The 21,508-nt window shown below is 34.8% G+C and overlaps 2 protein-coding genes across 3 annotated transcripts in view; one reads left to right on the top strand and one right to left on the bottom strand.

Annotated features, from left to right (window-relative positions):
- Window positions 1-667: 667 nt before the first annotated feature.
- The window catches only part of Hsc70-2 (Heat shock protein 70 cognate 2), a 32,074-nt gene continuing 11,233 nt past the window's right edge, over window positions 668-21,508 (top strand). Inside the window, exons 1-2 of one of the 2 annotated variants that reach the window (XM_023157466.2) lie at window positions 668-832; window positions 15,839-16,032. In XM_023157466.2, coding sequence (XP_023013234.1) covers window positions 15,859-16,032 — 174 coding nt within the window. In that variant the 5' untranslated portion in view covers window positions 668-832; window positions 15,839-15,858. Of the gene's footprint in view, window positions 833-13,728; window positions 13,883-15,838; window positions 16,033-21,508 lie in introns of those variants that run through there. The other variant, XM_023157465.2, reaches the window with a different exon arrangement.
- On the bottom strand, window positions 4,904-5,292 carry LOC141485737 (small lysine-rich protein 1). Its single transcript, XM_074183087.1, has one exon. It carries the CDS (start codon window positions 5,229-5,231, stop codon window positions 4,974-4,976), a length of 258 nt encoding a protein of 85 aa, XP_074039188.1. The 5' UTR covers window positions 5,232-5,292; the 3' UTR covers window positions 4,904-4,973.

Here is a 21,508-nt window from a genome sequence, read left to right as displayed (position 1 = left end):
TTCAAATGAAGAAATACATGTAAAGTGTGTTCGAATTAAATCAAACAGGTTACGTACAGCGCCATCTGCCCGCGAATAGACCAAGCAATAATGTCGATATATCAACGAGGTTGCGTACAGTGCCATCTGCCTGCGAATAGATCAATCAATAATGTCTAAAATTCTGTTAAATACAGATCCATACATACAAGTGAAGTTAATATAAAGCGTGTAATAAAAAAGTTACTGTGATAGCTGATGCTGATGCTAAGATAATACGGATATTCTGAAAGTAATGTTTTGCTGAATATTTCATAACCATGTGAAGACATTGTCTTTGTGATTTTTCACTTTCATTCATTCATTTGGTATAAGCTTGTAATCATTATCATCATTATTTTCAATATGTTTCACAGTCTGTGTACTTGCATAATGACAAATTATAATTGTCATTGTATCCTGTATATTTCTAGAGAAATCAATAGTTTGGTTTACTTTAGTTGTATTTCAGAAATATTGGACTATGTCCTCTTATAAGTTTGACCCCAATCCTTTTTTGAAATCCTTCGGTTACGCCTGTGGTTCTCAAACATGCTCACCAATGAAGCGAAACAATATTTATATTAAAAATTCACATTGGTTTAACTTTGAAACAAGTGTAAGGCTATTTGCGAATCAAAACAAATACCCTCTTCGAAGCATACGATTGAAACAAAGAAGCTAATAAAACATTTTTGACATTTGTAGAATGTGTTGTTTTTCAGTCGGAATTGATCCAAAGTGTAAAAAAACAGTGATTCGTAAATGAATGTGGAGTACAGATTGTTTGGATGAATTTGTGTGAAAACTACAGGTAGGTTACCCTGGTAGGTTACTAACGAATGAACTGAGTATGAATGCAAAGTTTGAGAAACAATATCTTGATAACATAGTTACAGTACGGAAAAAAGTGAAGCTCTATCATTATGGGATGCTTTCCACTAACGTAAGTATGCTTTTAAAGAATTCATTTAACACTACCTGGGGCTAAAAAGTCCCGGTCCCAACACATAGATGGTGCCAGTTTCATCGCATTCACCGCTTCCCCAGTTAGTACTAACCGTTAAAAAATATATTGAAATTTGATGATATTCTGTGTATCGCTCTTCAACTTCCTGAAAGAACTTTCTCTGCAAGTGGTCGTCGATGGTTATCTCTCGAATACTTTCATCATCCCGTGGGTTGGGCTACCTATCGGACGCGTCTCCGGATAGGGGAACGACCAGGAGACTGGAGGCCCTGTCCGGGAAGCCAATGTGGCTTTATGGATGGGGTCGCTGGACTCCTGGTCAGTGGGAGAAGTAAGTAGGGTGAGGGGAACTGAAACTCCCCAAAAGCCCTTGCAAAACATGCCACCGTGGACTAGCCTACCCAAGCTAAGGTGTAAGGAATCGTGCCAGCAGCTGAATAGCCGAAGGGTGATATGCGGTCACGAACGATCTCCTTGGGGAACTGAGCGAAACCTCATTGTAATCAGCCTACCTCTGGTAATGCGGGGCTCTGCCAGAGGTGACCGACTCTTCCCTTGCTACTCGTGGGAACAACACACATGAATGAAACAACACAAAAACAGGAACAACAAAAACCAATCTCGAGGCTGGACAGAAATGCTCACCTCAATCTAAGGCGGTGGCTGGGGATGAACAGAAATGTCCACCCCAATCTACCGCTTGGAATGAGGCTGGACATAGCGGATCACCTCCAACAGCAAGGGCACTTTCTGCGGCGAGCGCCAAGAGTTCCGCCTTGAATAAAGGCAAGGAACCGGCTGCCACTGCAGGAAAGCTCCCTCACTTGTGACCTCCACGGAGGGAACCCCAAGAAGGTTGAAGAAGCCGCGCAACGACAGTAATATCGCTGCACCTTCCAAAACCTTCGCGGCCACAGTGAGACACCTCAAGGTTGCTAATGATAGTGTGTGTTCGGCGAGTCTTGGTCTACACCTTGGCCTAGTGACTTGTTCACCTTCCTGGGAGGGAGAGGATGGACGATGACCTAGGAGGACAACTCCTCGGGAGGATGTACAATGGGTCACATGTGGCCTAAGTAGTGTGAGTCTACGCTCACCCTCCCTACTCTACAGATTCCAAATACTTCCACCAACGCTGGTGTTCCCCAGGGACCCATATTATCTTCAATCCTCTTTTTATTGTATACCAACGACTTATTGGGAAAAAACTGAAAATCTAATATATTGCTTTGCTGACGACAGCACACTTGTCTCGTCATTCCATTCCATTCTTTCTTCTTTCCTTTGAATGTTTGTATAACGATTGAAAAATAGAAAGCCAAAACCAAATAAATCGTTATTTTGGTGGTGGTGACTTTCAGAGTTTTCGTTGTTTCATCCCAGTGTGTATTGTCTGTCCATAATTTTCTTATACAGTGTGACACACTTAAGATGAAGACACCACACTGCATTTTAGTCATTTTTAAAAGCAGAGATTTGATTTTTAGTACCGGCGTAGACATTCATGGACTGCACTTTTATTCGCAATACCTAATACTGAAAAAGTTGCTTAGAAGTCGATTCTGATCCTACATACCAAATTTCAACCCAAAATTGGAAATTTGATTTTTTTTGTAATTTTCATATTCATATAAATGGAAATTATTATTTTGTCGAATGTAAGTTATTCGAATTTGGTCTCCTTTACTGGCATGTCTTAAATCCAGAGGAATTTGCCTGATTTTAGATGGAAAATCGTCATTATCAATGTTTCAAAGCAGTTTCATATTTTGTGTTTCAACAGTTTTCAAATTGGGCTAGAGTATTATGGAAAAAATGAACTATTTATACTTTTCCCAAATATCAGTTTGGAAGTGAATGCGTCAAAAACAGTGACAAAATGAACAAGTAATACGTTGGGAAAGTTAGTTGAAAATAATAAAGACAAAGTATCAAAATTTGAGAAATCAGGAGTATATAAATTGAAGTGTGGAACGTGTCCTATTGGTCAAACTGGCAGAACATTTAGGAATCGAATCCAGGATCATGATATGAGCTATGTAAATAGGAAAACAAATTCAACATATTCAAAGCATCTTTCAGAAGAAAATCATATATTTAACGAAGTGTTCGAAATTTTACACAAAGAAAATAAAGATTTGAAACTGAATCATTTGGAAGACATGGAAATGAATAAACTCAAAAATTCAAATATTCCAATGAATGACCAGTTGGATTTGTACAGATCACCATTATTGAACTTGTTTTCTTAAATAAAACGGAAGAAGTATTATTATTGATGTAGAAGTGAGGTAATATGCTTCAGGTAATCATAATTGAAGAGGTACCACAGGTATATAAAAATTGTAGAGGTTTAGATAATTTGATGGAGGTAGTCTCAACTGTAGTTACCTGTGGTATATAAATATTAGCGTTAGAAGCAACTTTTAGTATTCAAATCACTGTTGAAGAAGATACTGTGTTAGCAAAACATGTCGCGATATATTTCTCAAATGAAGTTTGTGGAGATCAAATCGCAAGGTGTAGTTTATGATATTTCTATGGATTTTCAATCCATCAATCAATCAGAAAAAAGACAAAATGGCCATTGAACGTTTCAATTTACGTGAAAAAATGTGAAAAAAATGTAATTAATAAGGTCATTTGGTGATTGTGCTCGAAAAAGTAGACAACTTGCTTTAGAATTCAACAGAAAACATCCGAAACGAAATCGTATTCGACATGGAAAAATCTACCCTTCAATGTGCGACAAGAGATGTACTTTCCGCTAGACGGAGCTTTCTTTTATAATTCTCGGATGGTTCGAGAGTGGTTAAATACACATTTTCCATTATGTTGGATTGGTAGAAGTAGCTCATAAGAACAATGGCCTCCTCGCTTTCCTGACATAACTGTGATGGATTTTCACTTCTTCTCTCACTTTGTGAGAGAATACGGATTGCCGTGAAATGAGTATTCCAAAACTGAGGAGCGTGGCCAATAATAATAGAAAAATAATTGAAAAACGTTTCAGAATTGAGAGTGGTTCAGTTGAGAGACAATATTTGGAACTAACTTCCAATATTAGAGTTCATTTAATTTCCTGTTGAATTCGCTCTATTAATTCTCATTTAATTTCGACCGATGTCTGTAGGTTTTTAGCAACTGACAATTTCATAATATTTTAGTAGGCTTTTTATTCTCATTCCTCCATTATAGTTAATTTAATATTCTCGTAGAGCTCCTTATTCAGAAGCATTTATTGAAAATCGGACTTGAATATGAAATTTACAAAAAAAAATTATTCGAATTTCGGGTTGAAATTCGGTGTTTAGGTTCAAAATCGATGTTTAAGCCACTTTTTCAGATAACTTATTTCGCTATCTCCAACGCGAAGCAAAATATGGTCCAAATCTTTGCTTTCAAAAATGACTGAAATACAGGGGTGTATTCATCATAAGTGTGCCACACTGTATATAATTTTAATGAAAAGTGAGATGATTTGAGCCTAACAAGGGTCATATGAAATTGTTTATTTATTTTAGTTACGATTTGTTCAGTGGATTCTTTTTGTGTTCTTCTTTTTGCCACCCTGTATATAATTTTCATAAAAAGTGAGATGATTTGAGCCTAACAAGGGTCATATGAGATCTTTCATTTATCTCAGTTACGATTTGTTCAGTGGATTCTTTTTTGTGTTATTCTTTCTTGGTTCTAGAAACTGTTGATGAGAATAATAAATTTGATAATATTAATAAATTTAAAGAAATCTGAAAAGAAAATTCCAGTATTTTATTCCACCCAGGAGTGAAAAATCTTCGCAGCAAAGGAATCAGAACTTATTTTTTGAAATTATATTTATTAGACAAGTGACAAATACATGCTATAGTAAATAGTAACTGTAAATTGAACAAAAAAAGTTCTTTTATGAGGTTTAAAAGGCTTACACATTTGTATGTGTCGTTCAGCAAAATGTTCAACTCCGTTTTCAGGAACCCAGTCACAATTACTTCTTCCCTTTTTTCTTTTTCTTCTGAGCATCAGGCCAAGGAAATCCTCTCCATTTCAAAAGATCCTGAACGCTGTGACAAGTGGTATATGCATTTTCCATAGCTGCCTCCGTGAATATATCAACGTTGCATCTTCCGCTTTTCGATCTACCCTTTCTTCCTCCTGATTTTTTCGGTTTCCCTCCTTTCTTTTTATTTTTATCTCCGTTTGAATTACCATTTTTCGATTTCTTCTTTTTACCTTTACCTGCCATGATAAATACACTAACTAATGCTTTGTTTAATCGATATTTATAGTCAAGTGAAAGCACGATGTTAAGGTAATGTTTGATCAATTCTTAGAATGACAGTTTGGGTTTCTTTATTTCACTTAGTTCCATAATGATAATAATAATACGTCTCCATTCACCATAAAAAGTACAGTTGAAACAGACGAAAAGAGAAAAACCAAAACAACTTTCAGCCTGGGAATAGCAATAATTGAACAGTAATAAAAAAATAGACGAGTCAACAGTGATACTATGATGAGAAGATCAGAAATTTAGTTCATGCAACCGCTCTGGAATATTTCTTTTGTATTGCCAAAGTTGGAAATGGACAAGAGACTAGACAGTTAGGTGGGTCTTTAGTCTTTTTTTAAATTTTCAATCGTATAATATCGAAACTCACAGGGTAGTTGATTATAATGATTGGCTGCATTATATATGAGAACAGTGGGTGAAGATGGAAGACTTGTGTTTGGTGATCACAAAACTGAACTGTTCCGTGTGGTGAAACTATTAATTGTTTAAAATGTTTTGAGCTTCCCCAGAAAGTAAACATGTTGACGAGATATCAAAACTTATTGTGTGAGTAGATGCAGTGTTCTAAGTTTCTCAATTTTTAACCATCCTGATTCTTCCTTAGGATATATCATCGTATTTCCGGAAACCAAACGAGAAACTTAGACAGCTATTCCGAGTACGCTGTAGTCGAAGAGCATCCGATGGTCTCAATAATTAGTTGATCTTCCTGTGTGACCTCAATTGACCCTAGTAGTCCGACAAAATGCCTTGAATTCTTCACAAAAGACGATGTTTTTCCTTTTTCTTACAAAGAAAGGCATTTTGTCGAACTACTAGGGTCAATTGAGGTCACTCAGGAAGATCAACTAATTAGTTTCGACGTGGAAAGCCTTTACACCAACGTTCCGGTCGAAGAAGCACTCCAAATCATACAGAGAAAGCTATCCGAAGACGGGAACCTGGAAGAGAGAACGAATCTACCTATAGAAGTAATCACGGAAATACTAGATGCTGTGTATACAAAACTGTTATTTCCAACTTAAGGACGAATTCTTTACACAAGATGAGGGACTGCCAATGGGATCACCACTTTCACCAGTCATAGTCAACATATATATGGAGTGGTTAGAAACTCTGGCCATTGAAGAAGCCCACAAGAAACCTCGAGTCTGGTTGAGATATGTTGACGACACCTTCATAATATGGAACCATGAGGATACTGAACTGGACACCTTCCTGAAACACATCAATTTCACAATGGAGAAGGAAATTCACAACGAATTGCCATTCTTAGACGTTTTGGTGAAGAGGACCGACACTAAGTGGAAAACATCTGTATACCGAAAACCCACTCATACGGGACAGTATCTGAACCACGAATCCAACCACCATCAATCGACTAAAAGAGGAATCATCAAGACTCTATCAGACCGTGCTTTTGGGCTCTGTAATACGAAGGAAGGTCTCGAGAAGGAACTGGACATCATCAAAAATGATCTTCAACGGAATGGCTACTCCAAAGCGATGGTGGAAAAGACTTTGGCTAGAAGACAGCAGGAGCCTCGCAAGAAAGAGAAGCCGTCACAACCAGTGCTTGCACTTCCCTACATCAGAGGATTATCGGAGAGGATAAGAGGGATTGGTTCCAAGTACAACATCAGAACCTGCTTCAGATCCGGCAACACTATCCGTAGCAGCCTCACGAAAACCAGGCCACCAAACGCGGACTGCGATTCCAAGAATTGCATTTACCGGATACCCTGTGAGTGCGGAAAATCCTATATTGGTGAAACTAAGAGGCCATTGAATGTTCGCATTGCCGAGCACAAGAAACACACACAGCGAGGGGAAACCAGCAAATCAGAAACAGCAGACCATGTTTGGACCCATCAACACAACATCGAGTGGTCCCAAGCTGAGATCTTGCACAGAGAGGAACATTGGTTTAGGAGAAAATTCAAGGAAGCCGCATACATGTTGTCCAACAACGTATTCAGCCAAGCCAGCGTAGAAATACGCAACATATGGAAACCCATCATCAAGTGAAAAATGGCCAACTCCCGCCAAAACGGTCATCTCCCACGGAACCAGTGAAGCGGAAAATGGAAAGCGGGGATAAGTGAAAGTACTCGAACGACCTATAAATAGTCATCTCTCGGAGGAATCAGTCCAGTCATCACCCGAAGACGATTGTAGATACTAACAATCGAAACGTCGTGAACTAACGTGACTTGGAATTTCTCCACTTTTCATTTTTATTTTCTTTTTTCATTCCTTTATTTTCATTTATTCAATTGTTCTATTTTTACTCGTATTTTATTTAACTATTATTTCATTTCAGGTTTATTTTGGTTAATATAATTGTTATTTTCAGCTATTCATTTTCAATTCTTCTTTTTTAGTTGTTTCAGGGATTTCAAATCATTTTATATAGTAGACAATGGAAGTCCGAACTAGTGAAATTCCTACATTTTTTATCTTGGTCACAGAGGGAAGTATTTCATTTTTGATGCGCACTTGAAGAGTGGAGTTGTTGAACTCTCTGTTTTTCTTAGGCCTAAACATCATTATCGTAGATATTTTAGTTGAGCTTGAACTTATGGGCTATATAGTACTAACGCAAATAGGAAATTTATGTTGGGGCTGGTTTCTTAGCCTCCTGTAGACCTCATTTCCTTTCGATGAAAATAATGACAGTACCTTCTATTTATCTGTATCAACTTTTGATAGATATTCATAAAAATGAATCAACATTGAACAGAAATTGTGATTTCCACGATCATGAGACTAGAGGATGTTATTTGTTGAGGGCCAGTAGAGGGCTGTAGATTCAGACTGAAAAAGTCAAACAGAAACTCTATCGATGTTGAAGTTTGAGGTATATAATATAAATAGAAGTGGACCTAAAATCGAGCCTTATAGAATACCGTGATTTATCTTCAATGGACTGGATACTATATTGTGATATTTTGACCAATGGATTCGAGGACAATGAGGAGAATAACATGATTTATCGTATCGAAAGCTTTCGAAAAATCAAGCATAACAAGTGATGTAGCTTTCTTATAGTCAAGTCTGCTGAGAACATCATCTGTAATGTTCAAGATTGTCGTTTCACAGCTATGAGGTGGGCGGAAGCCCGATAGTGTTTCTGGTAAAAGGTTTTTAGTTGGAACAAATTCAAAAGTTGGTTGTAAATCACCCGTTCATCACTAATCATACTTATCATCATTTTCTTGAATTCCCAATATCCATGTTAGTTGTATCCAATACGGTCTGTAGCCGGGCGGTTTGACGTGGGTGCTTTGTTCACTCAGTCAATCGGCCAATGTGTGAGTCGATGGTTCATGCCCCAGGCATGCATTTAAAACAAACTTTAACAGTTTGCAGCAATTTTTTTGGAAGTAATAGAAACAGGTCTCATAAAATGACAAATTTGAAAATTACTCCACAGTACCAAAATTACTGAAACTGTCCTTAATTATAAGTTGGAAGATAATTACTTGTGTTTAAGTGGAGTTAGAAGGTTATTCAAATGCAGTGTTGCTTGTCAGTACATTCCGGGAAAAGAATTCAAATGATCATTATCTCATTTAATTGAACTATTATTGAGCTAATAATCACTTTGATGTGCATACATTTACTGAAAGTATTACATCAATGTTACGTAACCGTCAGGACCGGCCTGGTTGATTTGACTACAAAACATCGAGAAAGGACATATGCACAGTGTGCATATCGTATGTATTTGAATCTGTTTTCGAAATTCAAATAAATGAAATTGCAAAAAACGATCAACAAAAACCAAACATGTTTTGAAATATTTCAAGAATTTGTTTCTCGAAAAGAAATGAAAAAAATGTTAATTTTGATGAGATCCACCACATACTTAGTTTTTGTAGTGTTCTCACCAACTTCACTTAGCTCCCTAGGAGCTAACTAATATGCATCGATATAGAAAATCGTAAATATCTGGAAAACGATCACCTTCAGAGTTGTTGAGGAAGTGTACCTTTTTTACTTGGAAAAGGTGTGGAAATCAGGTTTTTTCATGAAAAGAACCAAAAGTTAACTGCCAAAAAAGTTAGGGCAATTTGAAATAAATAATCAATCAGAAATAAATAATCAATACGAAATTATGATTTCCCCCGTCAAAAAACCCAAATTTCGTGCAAATAACTTATTTTTTGCAGAGGTTATTTTTAGGAAACCAACAAAAATATTCAATTTCAACACCCTGTATCTCGGAAACCAATCATCTCCGGACACAAGTTTATATGGCCTTTTTTTCTTAAAATTGTTTCACAAATACGTCACTTGAATATTTCAACGTACTTATGTGACACCCTGTATATTTCCACAATCAGGTCAAAATTCTCAATTTGACAGAAAATATGAAACAACTGAGGATTTTTCCCACTCATTTCTCGTTCAAAAGTCATCAAACTATTTAGTTCCTACAGCAGGGCAATTATAAACATGTTTCGAAGAACACAAAAAGTGGAATTACTTAATAAACTTTGAAATGGGTAATTCGTTGATGAAATGATTTGAACATCTTCAGAACATCTTCAGATTTTTGAATTATAACACTTTGTGAGATTTTTGGTAAACAGTTTTACAAAAACGCAACAGGAGTTTCGCCATACAAAAGCTTCTTCAGGCTTTTCTTTATCAACTAAAATCTTCATATTCAATGCTTCATACATGTTTTTACAATTTGAAGTACCTTAATTTCAAGTACCTGAGTTTTTACCTAGCCAATTAATGTTTAATGTGTACCTGAGTTTGGGAATAAATCAATAAACATCAGCGTAAGAAAAGAAGAGAAAATGTACAACCTTATTCGGACAAACCCGTAATGAATGAAATTATGTGAGCTTATGTACCAGTTTCCACATTTTAATAAATAATTCATTAACGGAGAGTTATTTAATTCTATTTGGTCATTGAGTGAATCACTCGATTTCTCAAATCCATTTACTGAAAGATTGAGTTCCAAATTTTTCTCTTCTGAATATAACATGACATAGTCGTCATTGAACTCACGTCCTGCTGCTGAAAGATGGTTTTCAAATGATGAATTGGTCTTTCTATTCAAGAAACTACTTCTATGTTCTTCAATTGTATGGGAAAAAGTTCTCCTTGTTTGGCCAATATGGGCCACAAGTCAACTTATATACTCCTGATCTGTCCTACACTGAAATTTCGTCATTATTGTTTTCAATAAATCTGACTAGAATATTATTTGATCTCTAAGCCACGTCCAAGCATCCTATAGCGTTCGCTATCGTTTCTTGTATTTGGGTAGATCCGGTCCATGGCTTTCCAAAAAATTTCAGTATGTATATATAGACTCCCAATCTTGATTTTTATTGAATCACCGAAAGGAAAATACCATGAATGAAGGATGCGAAGAACAATCCTTGATGAATCGCCTTACCTCATTTTGAGAGTTCCAGAATATTACATGAATTCATTAATCTGTTCGGGATAAATCATCTGGATATTTTAAGACCGATTTCGATGCCAACCGAAGCGATTGTCGGCTTCACGGCCTACTTCGAATTTGAAACGATATAGGAGTGAGTAGGGCAGAGAATTAACTTTGAATTCGTATGGTACAATGACAAACATGAAATATTGTTTCCGTGAATGAAACCGACGGATTTTATTTTCAAAAATACTCCTATAATTTAAGAAATGTGTTCAAGTAACACTTTATCCTGAGATTTTCACTGAACAGTAAGGTTTTCTAATTCATCCAGTGGAAATTTCACAATGACGTGTTGGATACGTTATGAATGTTCATTAAGTATTGCTCAATCCCATCAAATACGTTGGAATGTTTGAAATATCCATGTAAACGTTGATTCAATGAATTGATCCTAGTTCTCATTTGATAAATTTTGAGTGAATCTCTGAAAAATTATTATTATTAATACTACGACACAGATGTTAGTAGTATTCTTGTAAACACACGATCTATCAACTGAAACCACAAATGTGCGGCTGGTTTCTGCTGATGGCTCCGTGAATTTTTAGTTCTTTCGACAACCAAGTGTTGTCTATCCTTGCACTTGGCTGCACCATACTGATGATGGGTCAAAAGCCCGAAACACGTGCCTATGGTTTGCCACTTTTTGAGTGCTATGTCCGATAAATCATCTCCTGTATTCATATAAAGACACCCAATAATCTTTTACTTGAAATGATGCGGCCAACTTTGACCCACTGACGTTCAGTGTTTGTCAAATTCAACTTTTTCTTCGAAAAAAATTGAAAAAGTGCATTTCTAGATCGAATTTGACAAAAAGTTACTTGAAAAAGTTGTGTCTACGGCAATTTTATATCCATATGCACAAATTTTATGCAACTAGGATAAAGTTAACGTTTTGCTTATTTTTGACAGATGTCCCCTTTATTTTAAAAAACAAGTTCGGTTAATTGTCATCAATTCATGTATACATAACAAACTCATCATGGAGTTTAACTTTTCTGATACATTTTTACTCATACGGATGGACATTTTTAGAGAGAAATTAAAAATTTGCCATAAAAATTTTAACATGACTGGTGCAAAGTTTCAATCACTTGGCTATTTTCTTAAACAAACCTTTGATTTCGAAAAAGCAGAGGCAACTAAAAGAAAATGCAAATAATTTCGATAGAACTATTATTATTATTATAAATTTTAAACAGCAATAATATTATAGAAAATATAAATGGATACAAAAAATTACTTATTGATCTGAATGAGGTTGTCAAACACTTATAGCCTACATTTCAGTATGTCGTCCTCCACGTTCAATACAAATTATGGTCCTTCTATTGACATATGTAACTGCATTTTTAATAAATCGGGGATTTATATTTGCACAGCAGTCGCGAATGGTATTTTCCAGATGTTGTATGTCAGTAAATGGTCTACTTCGGTACACTTTTTGTTTCAGGTATCCCCACAAGAAAAAGTCTAAAGGCGTCAAGTGGGGTGATCTAGGTGGCCAATAATATTCCTAGTTACCTCCAATAACTTTGCCTCTGAACATTTATTGAAGGGACTGTTTTACAGCAACCGTGTGATGTATTGGTGCGCCATCAAGCTGATACCATAGGTCGTATTTAATATTTGAAGGCATATTATCTAAAACTTCACTAACCTCATTATTTTTTCCTGGATACCGTTCATTCAAAATGTTAGCTATTTGCCGGTATGGTGTATTCTCACCACATATTAAAACTATTTCTATTCTTTCCTGAAGAGACAACATTATTGCAACAATAACTGTTAAAAATTTGACAAGTAAATCAACAACTTGACACTACCATAGCATGCATTTTGTTTGTCAAGACCTACTTAAAAATTTTATTCAACGTGATTAAGTATCCTTACCGCCCTAGTTTGTGTTGATAAATAATCTGTAAATACTGAATATTAAAAATTTAATGTAATTTCAACTCTAGTAATTTTATTGATATTTATTACAGTTTTTGAGTTTTGTCTGCTTTTTCAAAATTGAAGGTACTGACGTTTGTTTAAGAAAATAGCCAAGTGATTGAAACTTTGCACCAGTCATGTTAAAATTTTTAAAGCAAATTTTTAATTTCTCTCTAAAAATGTCCGTATGAGTAAAAATGTATCAGAAAAGTTAAACTCCCTGATGAGTTTGTTATGTATAAATGAATTGATGACAATTAACCGAACTTGTTTTTTAAAATAAAGGGGATATCTGTCAAAAATAAGCAAAACGTTAACTTTATCTTAGTTGCATAAAATTTGGCATATGGATATAAAATTGCCGTAGACACAACTTTTTCAAGTAACTTTTTGTTGAATTCGATCTAGAAATGCACTTTTTCAATAAAAAAATAAGTTGAATTTGACAAACACTGAACGTCAGTGGGTCGCAGTTGGCCGTGTCATTTTAAGTTAAATTTAAAGCACAAACAAGTGCCGAAGTTAAACTTCATTGAAACTTGTATGTGATTTGTAAAACAACTAGACAAAAATTGTACCTAAGCTCAACATCGCGGTCTTATTGGGCCATCTTGTCTGTTTATTCAGAAGTTTATTACGATGTAAACACCACATATGTATTTCTGTGCATTTCTATTTTGATTGATTTCTATTCGAATGAACGTTATTATTATTATTATTATTATTATAACATTAATATATCGTAATATCATGGAATTGACTTTTTGAAGAGGTATTAAGGTTATGGGAACATGAATTGAGCATGGATACGTATTGATTGGTATGATTATTGATACCTTTTTCCCGAAAAGAAAGAAATTTTTCATCGAAAACCACTGAATTTTTACTTATTTATTACGTCACCAGAAAAATCATGAAAGAGTCTGTTTTCTGAAAAAAAAGAAAGTTTGATGACAGTCGCCAAACAAGTTTTTCAGAACGACTGTGAGAGATCTCAGATTCAAACACCATGTCCCACTTCCCCCTACTCATTTATTTTCCACTCAAGTGGGAGTTGTATCCATTGCACTCTGAATATAAGTTCTCGCCTTTCCAAAAAGCAATTTTAAATGTAGCAGACAGTCGTGTATATTCCAGAAAATATAGAAAACCGCTGTGTTTTGGAGTTTCAAATTTTTATAGGGTATGTCATTCTGTTTTTTTACATTAGCATATTTCCTTGGGTCGTTGTCACAGATGAAGGATTCATAGATGTTTGTACTGATTATTTATTCGAAATAATATAATTGGATTGATTATATTATGGATATCTTTTTTGAAGTCACTATTGTGGTGGTACTGATTTTTCATTTTTGTAGTCGAATTTAACATATAGCAACCATTTGATTATTCTATTGGATACTTTCATATACTTCATATCGTTTGAGGAAGAAAATTTATAATATAATTTCAGTATGTTTTAAGAAACTTCTGGCACCTACATAATTCAAATATTTTTTTTCTGACTCAGCCCAATTCCTCCCACATTTCAATTTTTTCTTTTATTAGATTCCAAAAATATGAAATCGTATACAATGTTATTTGTTTTTATAAAGAATTCCTGTGTATATCATAACAACATTTTCTGAATTATTTACACTTTGAAAATTCATTTCGAAATACAAACTTTGGTAGTATTCATGAATATATAATATTAAAAATAATTTTTTATATTGAACAGAATAGTTGTTTCAGTGGAAAATTTAAAGTTTCAAATTCAATTAATGGCATTTCAGTTCACTGGTGATTTATAAAAAAATCCGGATATCTCGACTGAATAATATTTCATTCATGCGAATGATTTCAAAGAAGGAATTCAGAGAAAAATAGAGAAAATTTTCTTCTTCTTCATTGATTTTCAAAAGTGTTTTTTTCAATTCCTAGATCCGTTCAAACTCCGTTTTAATTTTTGGATCATCTTGTATCTATTTCAGTCAACATCATGTCATTATTTTTATTCAAAGCATTGTTCGCCTTCCCTAATTGTATCATTCAGGAAATCATGTTAATCTATTATTTGTTAGGAATCACACGTTGAAAGGTAAGACCTCGTTAGTCCTTAGCTCGCACAAGTTTCGAATCCTGAGGGTTGTCGTTCGTAGGGGTGCGACAGCTGGTTAACGGAAAAAACAAACACAATACATATTTCACTCTTTCGAAAATTGTTTTCATTTTATAATTAAAAAAAAGTTGCGAATTCCAGAGCTATTGAAATGTTTCAAAATTTACTATTTGAATGATTATAAAGAAAGATAAGTAAAGTTGTCGCCGAAAAGCCTAACTTATATCGGTTTTTCTGGTCTATGAAAAATTGAAATTAGTGATAATTTCTTGACGAAACGTCGAATTGAAAATCTCCAAAGCTATATTGTACAGCATGAAAAGTGGTAATGGAAAAGTGTAACACGTTTTCAAATATCTCTTAAAATAATGCCAGGAAAAGTAATACGAATATGGCAAATTTCTGGAACAATTGTTTTTTTTTTAAATTCAGAACATCATCTGAATGATTTTCAAAATGGACACTTTCTTTCTGATTTAACCGATTTCTCCATACTGCCCTTTAATTTGAATTTTTAATAGTGTGTACGTTGATTTTGATTGGTTTTTTCCTGAATGATGATTATGCTTATCCTAATATGTTTTTAGTCATTTTCTTCATTTTTTGCATACTCTGAATGCTACTGTTGAACGGGATATAAGTATTTCCAAAACTGGTTTTGTTGTCAGTTTTGTATATGGGCTTCGAATGCTAATTTTCTCTTAATCTTGTGGAGGGATATTTCTATTCTTATCCCTCTCCTTTTCAATCAGTTTCGTCTTCTTCAATAGCTTTTTTAGTTTCATCCACCTCTTCCACATGGCTATATCATCCACTTCTTGGTCTTGGTCTTTCTTTTCATCAGTTATGCAGTTTTCATGGAAATTTTCATAACATTATTCAAATCCTAACCTGTTATATAACTCAATGTCTTCCCAAATTAATCTCTTTTTTTACGTGATTTATTGGCATTTATGAAATCAAGGTATGAGATTGAACTTTATCGACTTAGCACTGTTGAAGTATATGAAACCCATTGTGAATATTTTTTATGTCCAGGTGAATCCATTATACCAAAAATGGCCAAAACCGCAGCCATTGGCATTGATCTTGGAACCACTTACTCCTGCGTAGGTGTTTGGCAACATGGTAAAGTGGAAATCATCGCCAACGACCAAGGAAACAGGACCACCCCCAGCTATGTAGCGTTTACTGACAGTGAAAGACTGATTGGAGATGCTGCCAAAAGCCAGGTAAATGATAAATTTCCACCAGAATCGGAATTTGTACTTCGATGACACTACTTATTTTTTCAACGAAAGTTCAAGCCCAGAATAGTGCATGTTATCATGGTAGTTACGAGTCAATAGTTGAAGGGTTGTGGAGATATGACTGGAGATATTGGAGATGTGACCATAGTCACTTTGATTTTTCCAGAACTTTCGAGTACCTACGTTTGAAAAATTTCAAGAACTTTTTGAAAAATTCAGATATATTCCAGTCCTAAAATTAGCTCTGATAGTCAAATAATATTCTTAATCAGGCTGGAAGTTTTGAGAACTTTCTGAAAAGTTGTAATATTACTTTTATTGTCATGATTGAGCTGAAAATGAATCTGATAGATTCAGAATGCTACAGAGCGTTCATAAAAGTTCTAATTTTCATTTCAAAGTCATAAATGAGTCGACAATGATTTCAGTGTTTTCAGAATGTTCTAGATTTAAAAAAAAATCGAGAGTGTGTGAAAGTTGAGGAGTTCGTTCTCATATCTCTGTAGCCAAAACCACTGATCGCATAAAAATGGAGTAGAGTGTAGAGTAGTAGGTGTCAAGGCCGTGCCCAGATTTTTGTTTCGGGGGGGGTTCTCGATGAGAAAGATCTGCTAATTCGAATTTACAATGAGAAAGATCTGCTCATTCGAATTTAATCAATTTATCATTACATTGGCACGGAAAAAGCCCTCCACTGAAAAAACTGTACTAACATATCCGTTTCAAAACTGAAATTCCTCAAAATTCCAGTTTAATAAATTCACGATACAAAATCAAACCTTCTAGACTTTTTATGGGCAAATTCCGTTATAAAATCATCAGCTGGAATGATGACATGTCTGTGAATTGCTATTAGGAGCAACCCGGCTTCTAAAGGGGCGGATCCGGACCTAGCACGGCCTTGATAGGTACAAAACTAGCAGTGTGCGTTAGTGTTATAGCGAGTCAATAGCTACGAGTATGAAAACGTAGTCTCAACTCCCTACACTGTAGGTTAATGGACTGACACTTATCAAAGAACAACTACACCCCTGGCTAATACCATGAAGGGCGTTGAATTATACCCGACAGGTGTCAGTGCAGGATTCTTCACTGAAGTCAATCCTGCATATTCTGTTGGTGTTACAACTGTCGCAATACATTTTCAATCATTGGAACACACTTGCAGACCGGTTTCGGGCTGTTTGGCCACTCGTCAGTGCAGGGCAGTGTCTATCATCAACATAAAGTTGACGGTTTCCAATAATTGAAAATCGAATTCCTTCAGAGTATCATTCCCCGAACTAGGCTGAAGCGGACAACAAACAACAGGTTTGTCATCGCTCAATCTGCTTGTGAACGAGGTAACCGACCGCATATCCGATATTTGCCCAATCCCTCGTATAAGGAAAGGAAACTTTTCACATATATGGTAACAACCTAATAGTTGTTCACTGTGAAGGCAAGGCTTGACGTTGAACATTAATTGAGAAATCGCTTTACGTCTCAAAAAGCTAGTCCCAATTTTATATTTTTCAGATACTTGTTGATGTTGAAATAGAGCTGTTGATCATATTTAGAAAGATTTCAATTTGGCTAAATAGTCAACAGGTGAATCGATTTGAGATGATTGTTCAGATAATCTGCTTAATATTTTCATTTCAATCTTGAATGACTTTGAGATGATTCAGGAGGAACAAAAAGTTTACGAAACATACATTAAAATAAAATTTGAAACATTTGTAGGGCTTGAATATGATAATGAACTGCTTCCCTGAACTGATTGTATCTAACAATTTCGCAGAAAATACTGGATTTTTGAAAGATAAAGTATTTGAATAAACAGGGATATTTTTTCACTTTAAAATCTTGGTATATTTACAAAATGCTATTTTACAGACACTCATGAAATATGTCGAAGAATAATGAAGAGATTCAGATAACTTGATGAATCCTATATTTTTTCAAATACCTTCTTCATCACTGCTGGTTGCGCCACTTAATTCGAACCCATCGTATTTTTGGATATCAACTGGATATTTTAGTAAATAACTTTAAATCCATTCCCAAAAGATATCTTGGAAGAATATCAGACAATATGGTATAACGTGTTAAGAATCGCACGCTACAAGGCAAATCCTTGTTAATCCTTGGCTCGCACAAATACAGATTCATTACCATTTAGATAGATAGATAGATAGATAGATAGATAGAAATTTATTGATCAGACACCAATTAAACAATGGATTCACAAGTCAAAATACCATAGTTACATTTTGATTATTGCTAAAATGACATATAGAAATTATTAATGTCCGTAAAATATAAGACTATTCAATAGAATTTAAATCGTCAATGGGACTCTGACACCATATAAAATGCATTCAGGAGCAGAAGAGATTTCAGTTTAGACTTGAATCTGAACAGGTTCGACTTGATTTTCAATTCATGGGGTAGTAAATTGTAGAAATTCGTGATTGTAATTGTTGTATGTGGTTAGTTCTAGTCTAAATTTGTTTTTTTTTGCGAGTTACGTAGTTGTGAAATTTTGAATTTCAGATGAGACTGTTTATGTGAATATAGGTGTGAATCAGAAGTTTGTATAAATAAATACTCGTGAAAGTTAGAAGATTTTTCTGTTTGAAGATATTTCTGTAGGATTCTCGACATAATCCAAATGGAACATCAGGCAAATCATCCTTTTTTGTGCTAAAGACTCTGGTACTATCGGTCGCCAAACCATAAACTACAATGTTATAACTTATAGTCGACTAAACCAATGCATAGTACACAGAAATTATACCCTCCGCATCAAGGCAAGATTTTTTATTGCAAAGTAGTGTTTATTCAGTTTGGAGCAGATCATAGTGATGCATTCCTCCCATCTTAGATTGCTGTCAATAATTGTACCTAGAAATTTGCAACTTTCTTGAAATATTATTGATTGATTATTAATGTTTATTTGTTCTGTAGAAAGTTTTTCTGTTTTGGACCTCTGGAATTGAACCACAATGGTTTTGGAATAATTTATGATCAAACGGTTCTTTTTACTTCAATTATCTAATTGGAGAATAATGTTATTTGTTTTTCTGAGTAACTCATTTGCATCTGGGCTGGATACTATTATAAATGTATCGTCTGCGAACATATAAACCTCTCCGTCATTTATGTAATCAGGAAGGTGAACAATATGAAAATAAAGGGGCCGAGAACGCTCCCCTGGGGAATACCACTGTCTATTAAGTAATCAACGAAAGTTTATTCACTAAACAGCTTGGTGTGATCCCCTATAAATCCTAAAAATGAAACTACCATCCTTCAGATATCCGCCAATACAATGTATGTATGTCCTTTGGACATTTTCATTGAACGTGAATTTAAATATTTTATCCTGGACCCCATTGAATATATCCATAATATGAACGTACTGGGCACGTAGGTACTTACATTTCTGTAACTAATGCATTTGTCAATTAGGATTTTCATTCATTTGTCATCCATGACCTGTGAAATTGGGTTCTACAAGAGGCATGTCAGATTTCAATGACATTCAAATGTTTCTGATTGCGAATGTTTCGTTGAGAAACCTCGTTTTATTGTGCTGTGTGATGTTTCAAGTGGATATTAAATTGGATTGTAATTATTGTTGAAATGAATATTGGTTGTCAAGTACATTCAAACTGCCGTAATATGTTCATATTTGGAGTTCTAGTAATGGACAGACGGCGACGGAGAAAATTCGATCCGGTTTTGTCCAAATATGGGCTTAGCACGTATTGATGTTGCAAGAGAATGTTACCTAATCGAATCACCAAATTACAGATATCAATACAGGGCGTCCATTGAAGTTAGGTAGGATAACTTTCAACTTATCAAAATAGCCAAATCAATAGTTAGAAAATAAATGGAAACGTTTTGGAAAACGAACCTTATCCTACTCATGGAAATATATCTCAACTTGACGTTTTTGAAAAAAAATATGTCCTTGGATGAATTTAGAAAAGTAGATTCTTCAACTATCTCTTTCGTTATTCATGATAATGATTGAAAATTTTCAAAATACTTCACACACACACTACATTACGATGCAATAATAATAATAATAATAATAATTTATTCACAGCAATATAGGGTACAGATTGTGAATAAAGTAATACCACGGAAACAGTACTGCTTGTGTGTGGATATATATACATATATGGCTAATTTAAAGTAGTATAACAATTCAACATTCAGAGTAAAATTAGAGGTCAAAATATAAAAAAAAATCTAAAATTGATTCATATGTAGAATGTATATACATGTTCAAGTTACTATATAAAAATAACTATCAAAATTCCAATCTAAAAATGAAAGAATATAAAGAATTTATGATATTATTACGCTCAAATATATGTGTACATGTGAGTGGTCTATGTGTGTATTGAAAATGTGAGTTTTTCATCATGGAAAATTATGGTGAGCAATCAATATAGCAGTTAACAAAATTATTGTTTTTCTATTATTTTTTTTAGTTTTCAATTAGTGCACGAGTCTCATATCGATCAGATTGTTTCGTGAAGAGTTTCATTCCTTTCTTTAATCTGAATTTGAGAGTCTCGTTTTTCAATTCTTTAGGAAGTATGTTAAATGCCTTTGGAGCTAGGACTCTATAACAGTTTTGACCAATTGATTTGGATGCGAAGGGTATTGAGAAGTTACCAATTTGCCTCGTTGTATAAGCATGAGATGGTTTCTGGAGTTCATTTTTATTTAAGAACTGCGTTGTAGTTATGCTAATTAAAAATAATTGTCTCAGATCAAACATATTAGACTCTTCATAAAGAGCGTCGCTTGAATATCTATTATTTCTGTTTAGAATCATTCTCAGAAAACGTTTTTGTGCCACTTCAAGATGTTTGAGGTGATTTTTAGAGACTTCTCCCCAAAAATATCCTTGGTATGTTCGAAAATAAAGTGAATTTTGATTTTTCTCCAAAAATATTCATTTATTCATGAATTTCTATTTTATCCCTTCAAAGTAGTTACCCACTTGTGCAAGGGTTTTTTCTAATCCTCAAAGCAGGTCTGATATGCACTTTCTGGTATGTCCTTGAGATATTTCAGCGATTTGGTTTTTGACTCCCCAATAGTCGCAGAGGGTCAAATCTGGCGAATAAGATGGCTAAAGCATGATTACTGTGTTGTTTTTGGCCAAAAAATTATGGACAAGCGATGATCCAAAGTAAGGTCCAAAGTAAGTGGGTCTATTCGACCGTCCAACGCAACCCGCAATGGTTTATTGTGGCTTACACCTATTCACACTCGACCAAATAAACCCAGCTTTTCAAAGAAGCCAAAGTCTTTCAGGTCAAATGGTGATAGTACGACTCTGCCGAACTCTAAAACCTACTTTGTGCCTGCCCAGCCTTCCAGGCAGGTATGGCCAGGAATCCAGACCAGAGATAATCTTCCTATCGAGGACAGTCGTTTTTGGCAA

The sequence above is a fragment of the Leptinotarsa decemlineata genome, unplaced genomic scaffold (genome assembly GCF_025532065.1).
Source record: "Leptinotarsa decemlineata unplaced genomic scaffold, Ldec_3_MD MMD2_tig00026330_RagTag_RagTag, whole genome shotgun sequence".
Taxonomy (NCBI): Eukaryota; Metazoa; Arthropoda; class Insecta; order Coleoptera; family Chrysomelidae; genus Leptinotarsa; species Leptinotarsa decemlineata.
This window is presented reverse-complemented; position numbering and strand designations above follow the sequence as displayed.

Bases quoted from the DNA above. Each gene is read 5' to 3' on its own strand.
- LOC141485737 (XM_074183087.1), bottom strand. From the start codon at position 5,231: ATGGCAGGTAAAGGTAAAAAGAAGAAATCGAAAAATGGTAATTCAAAC.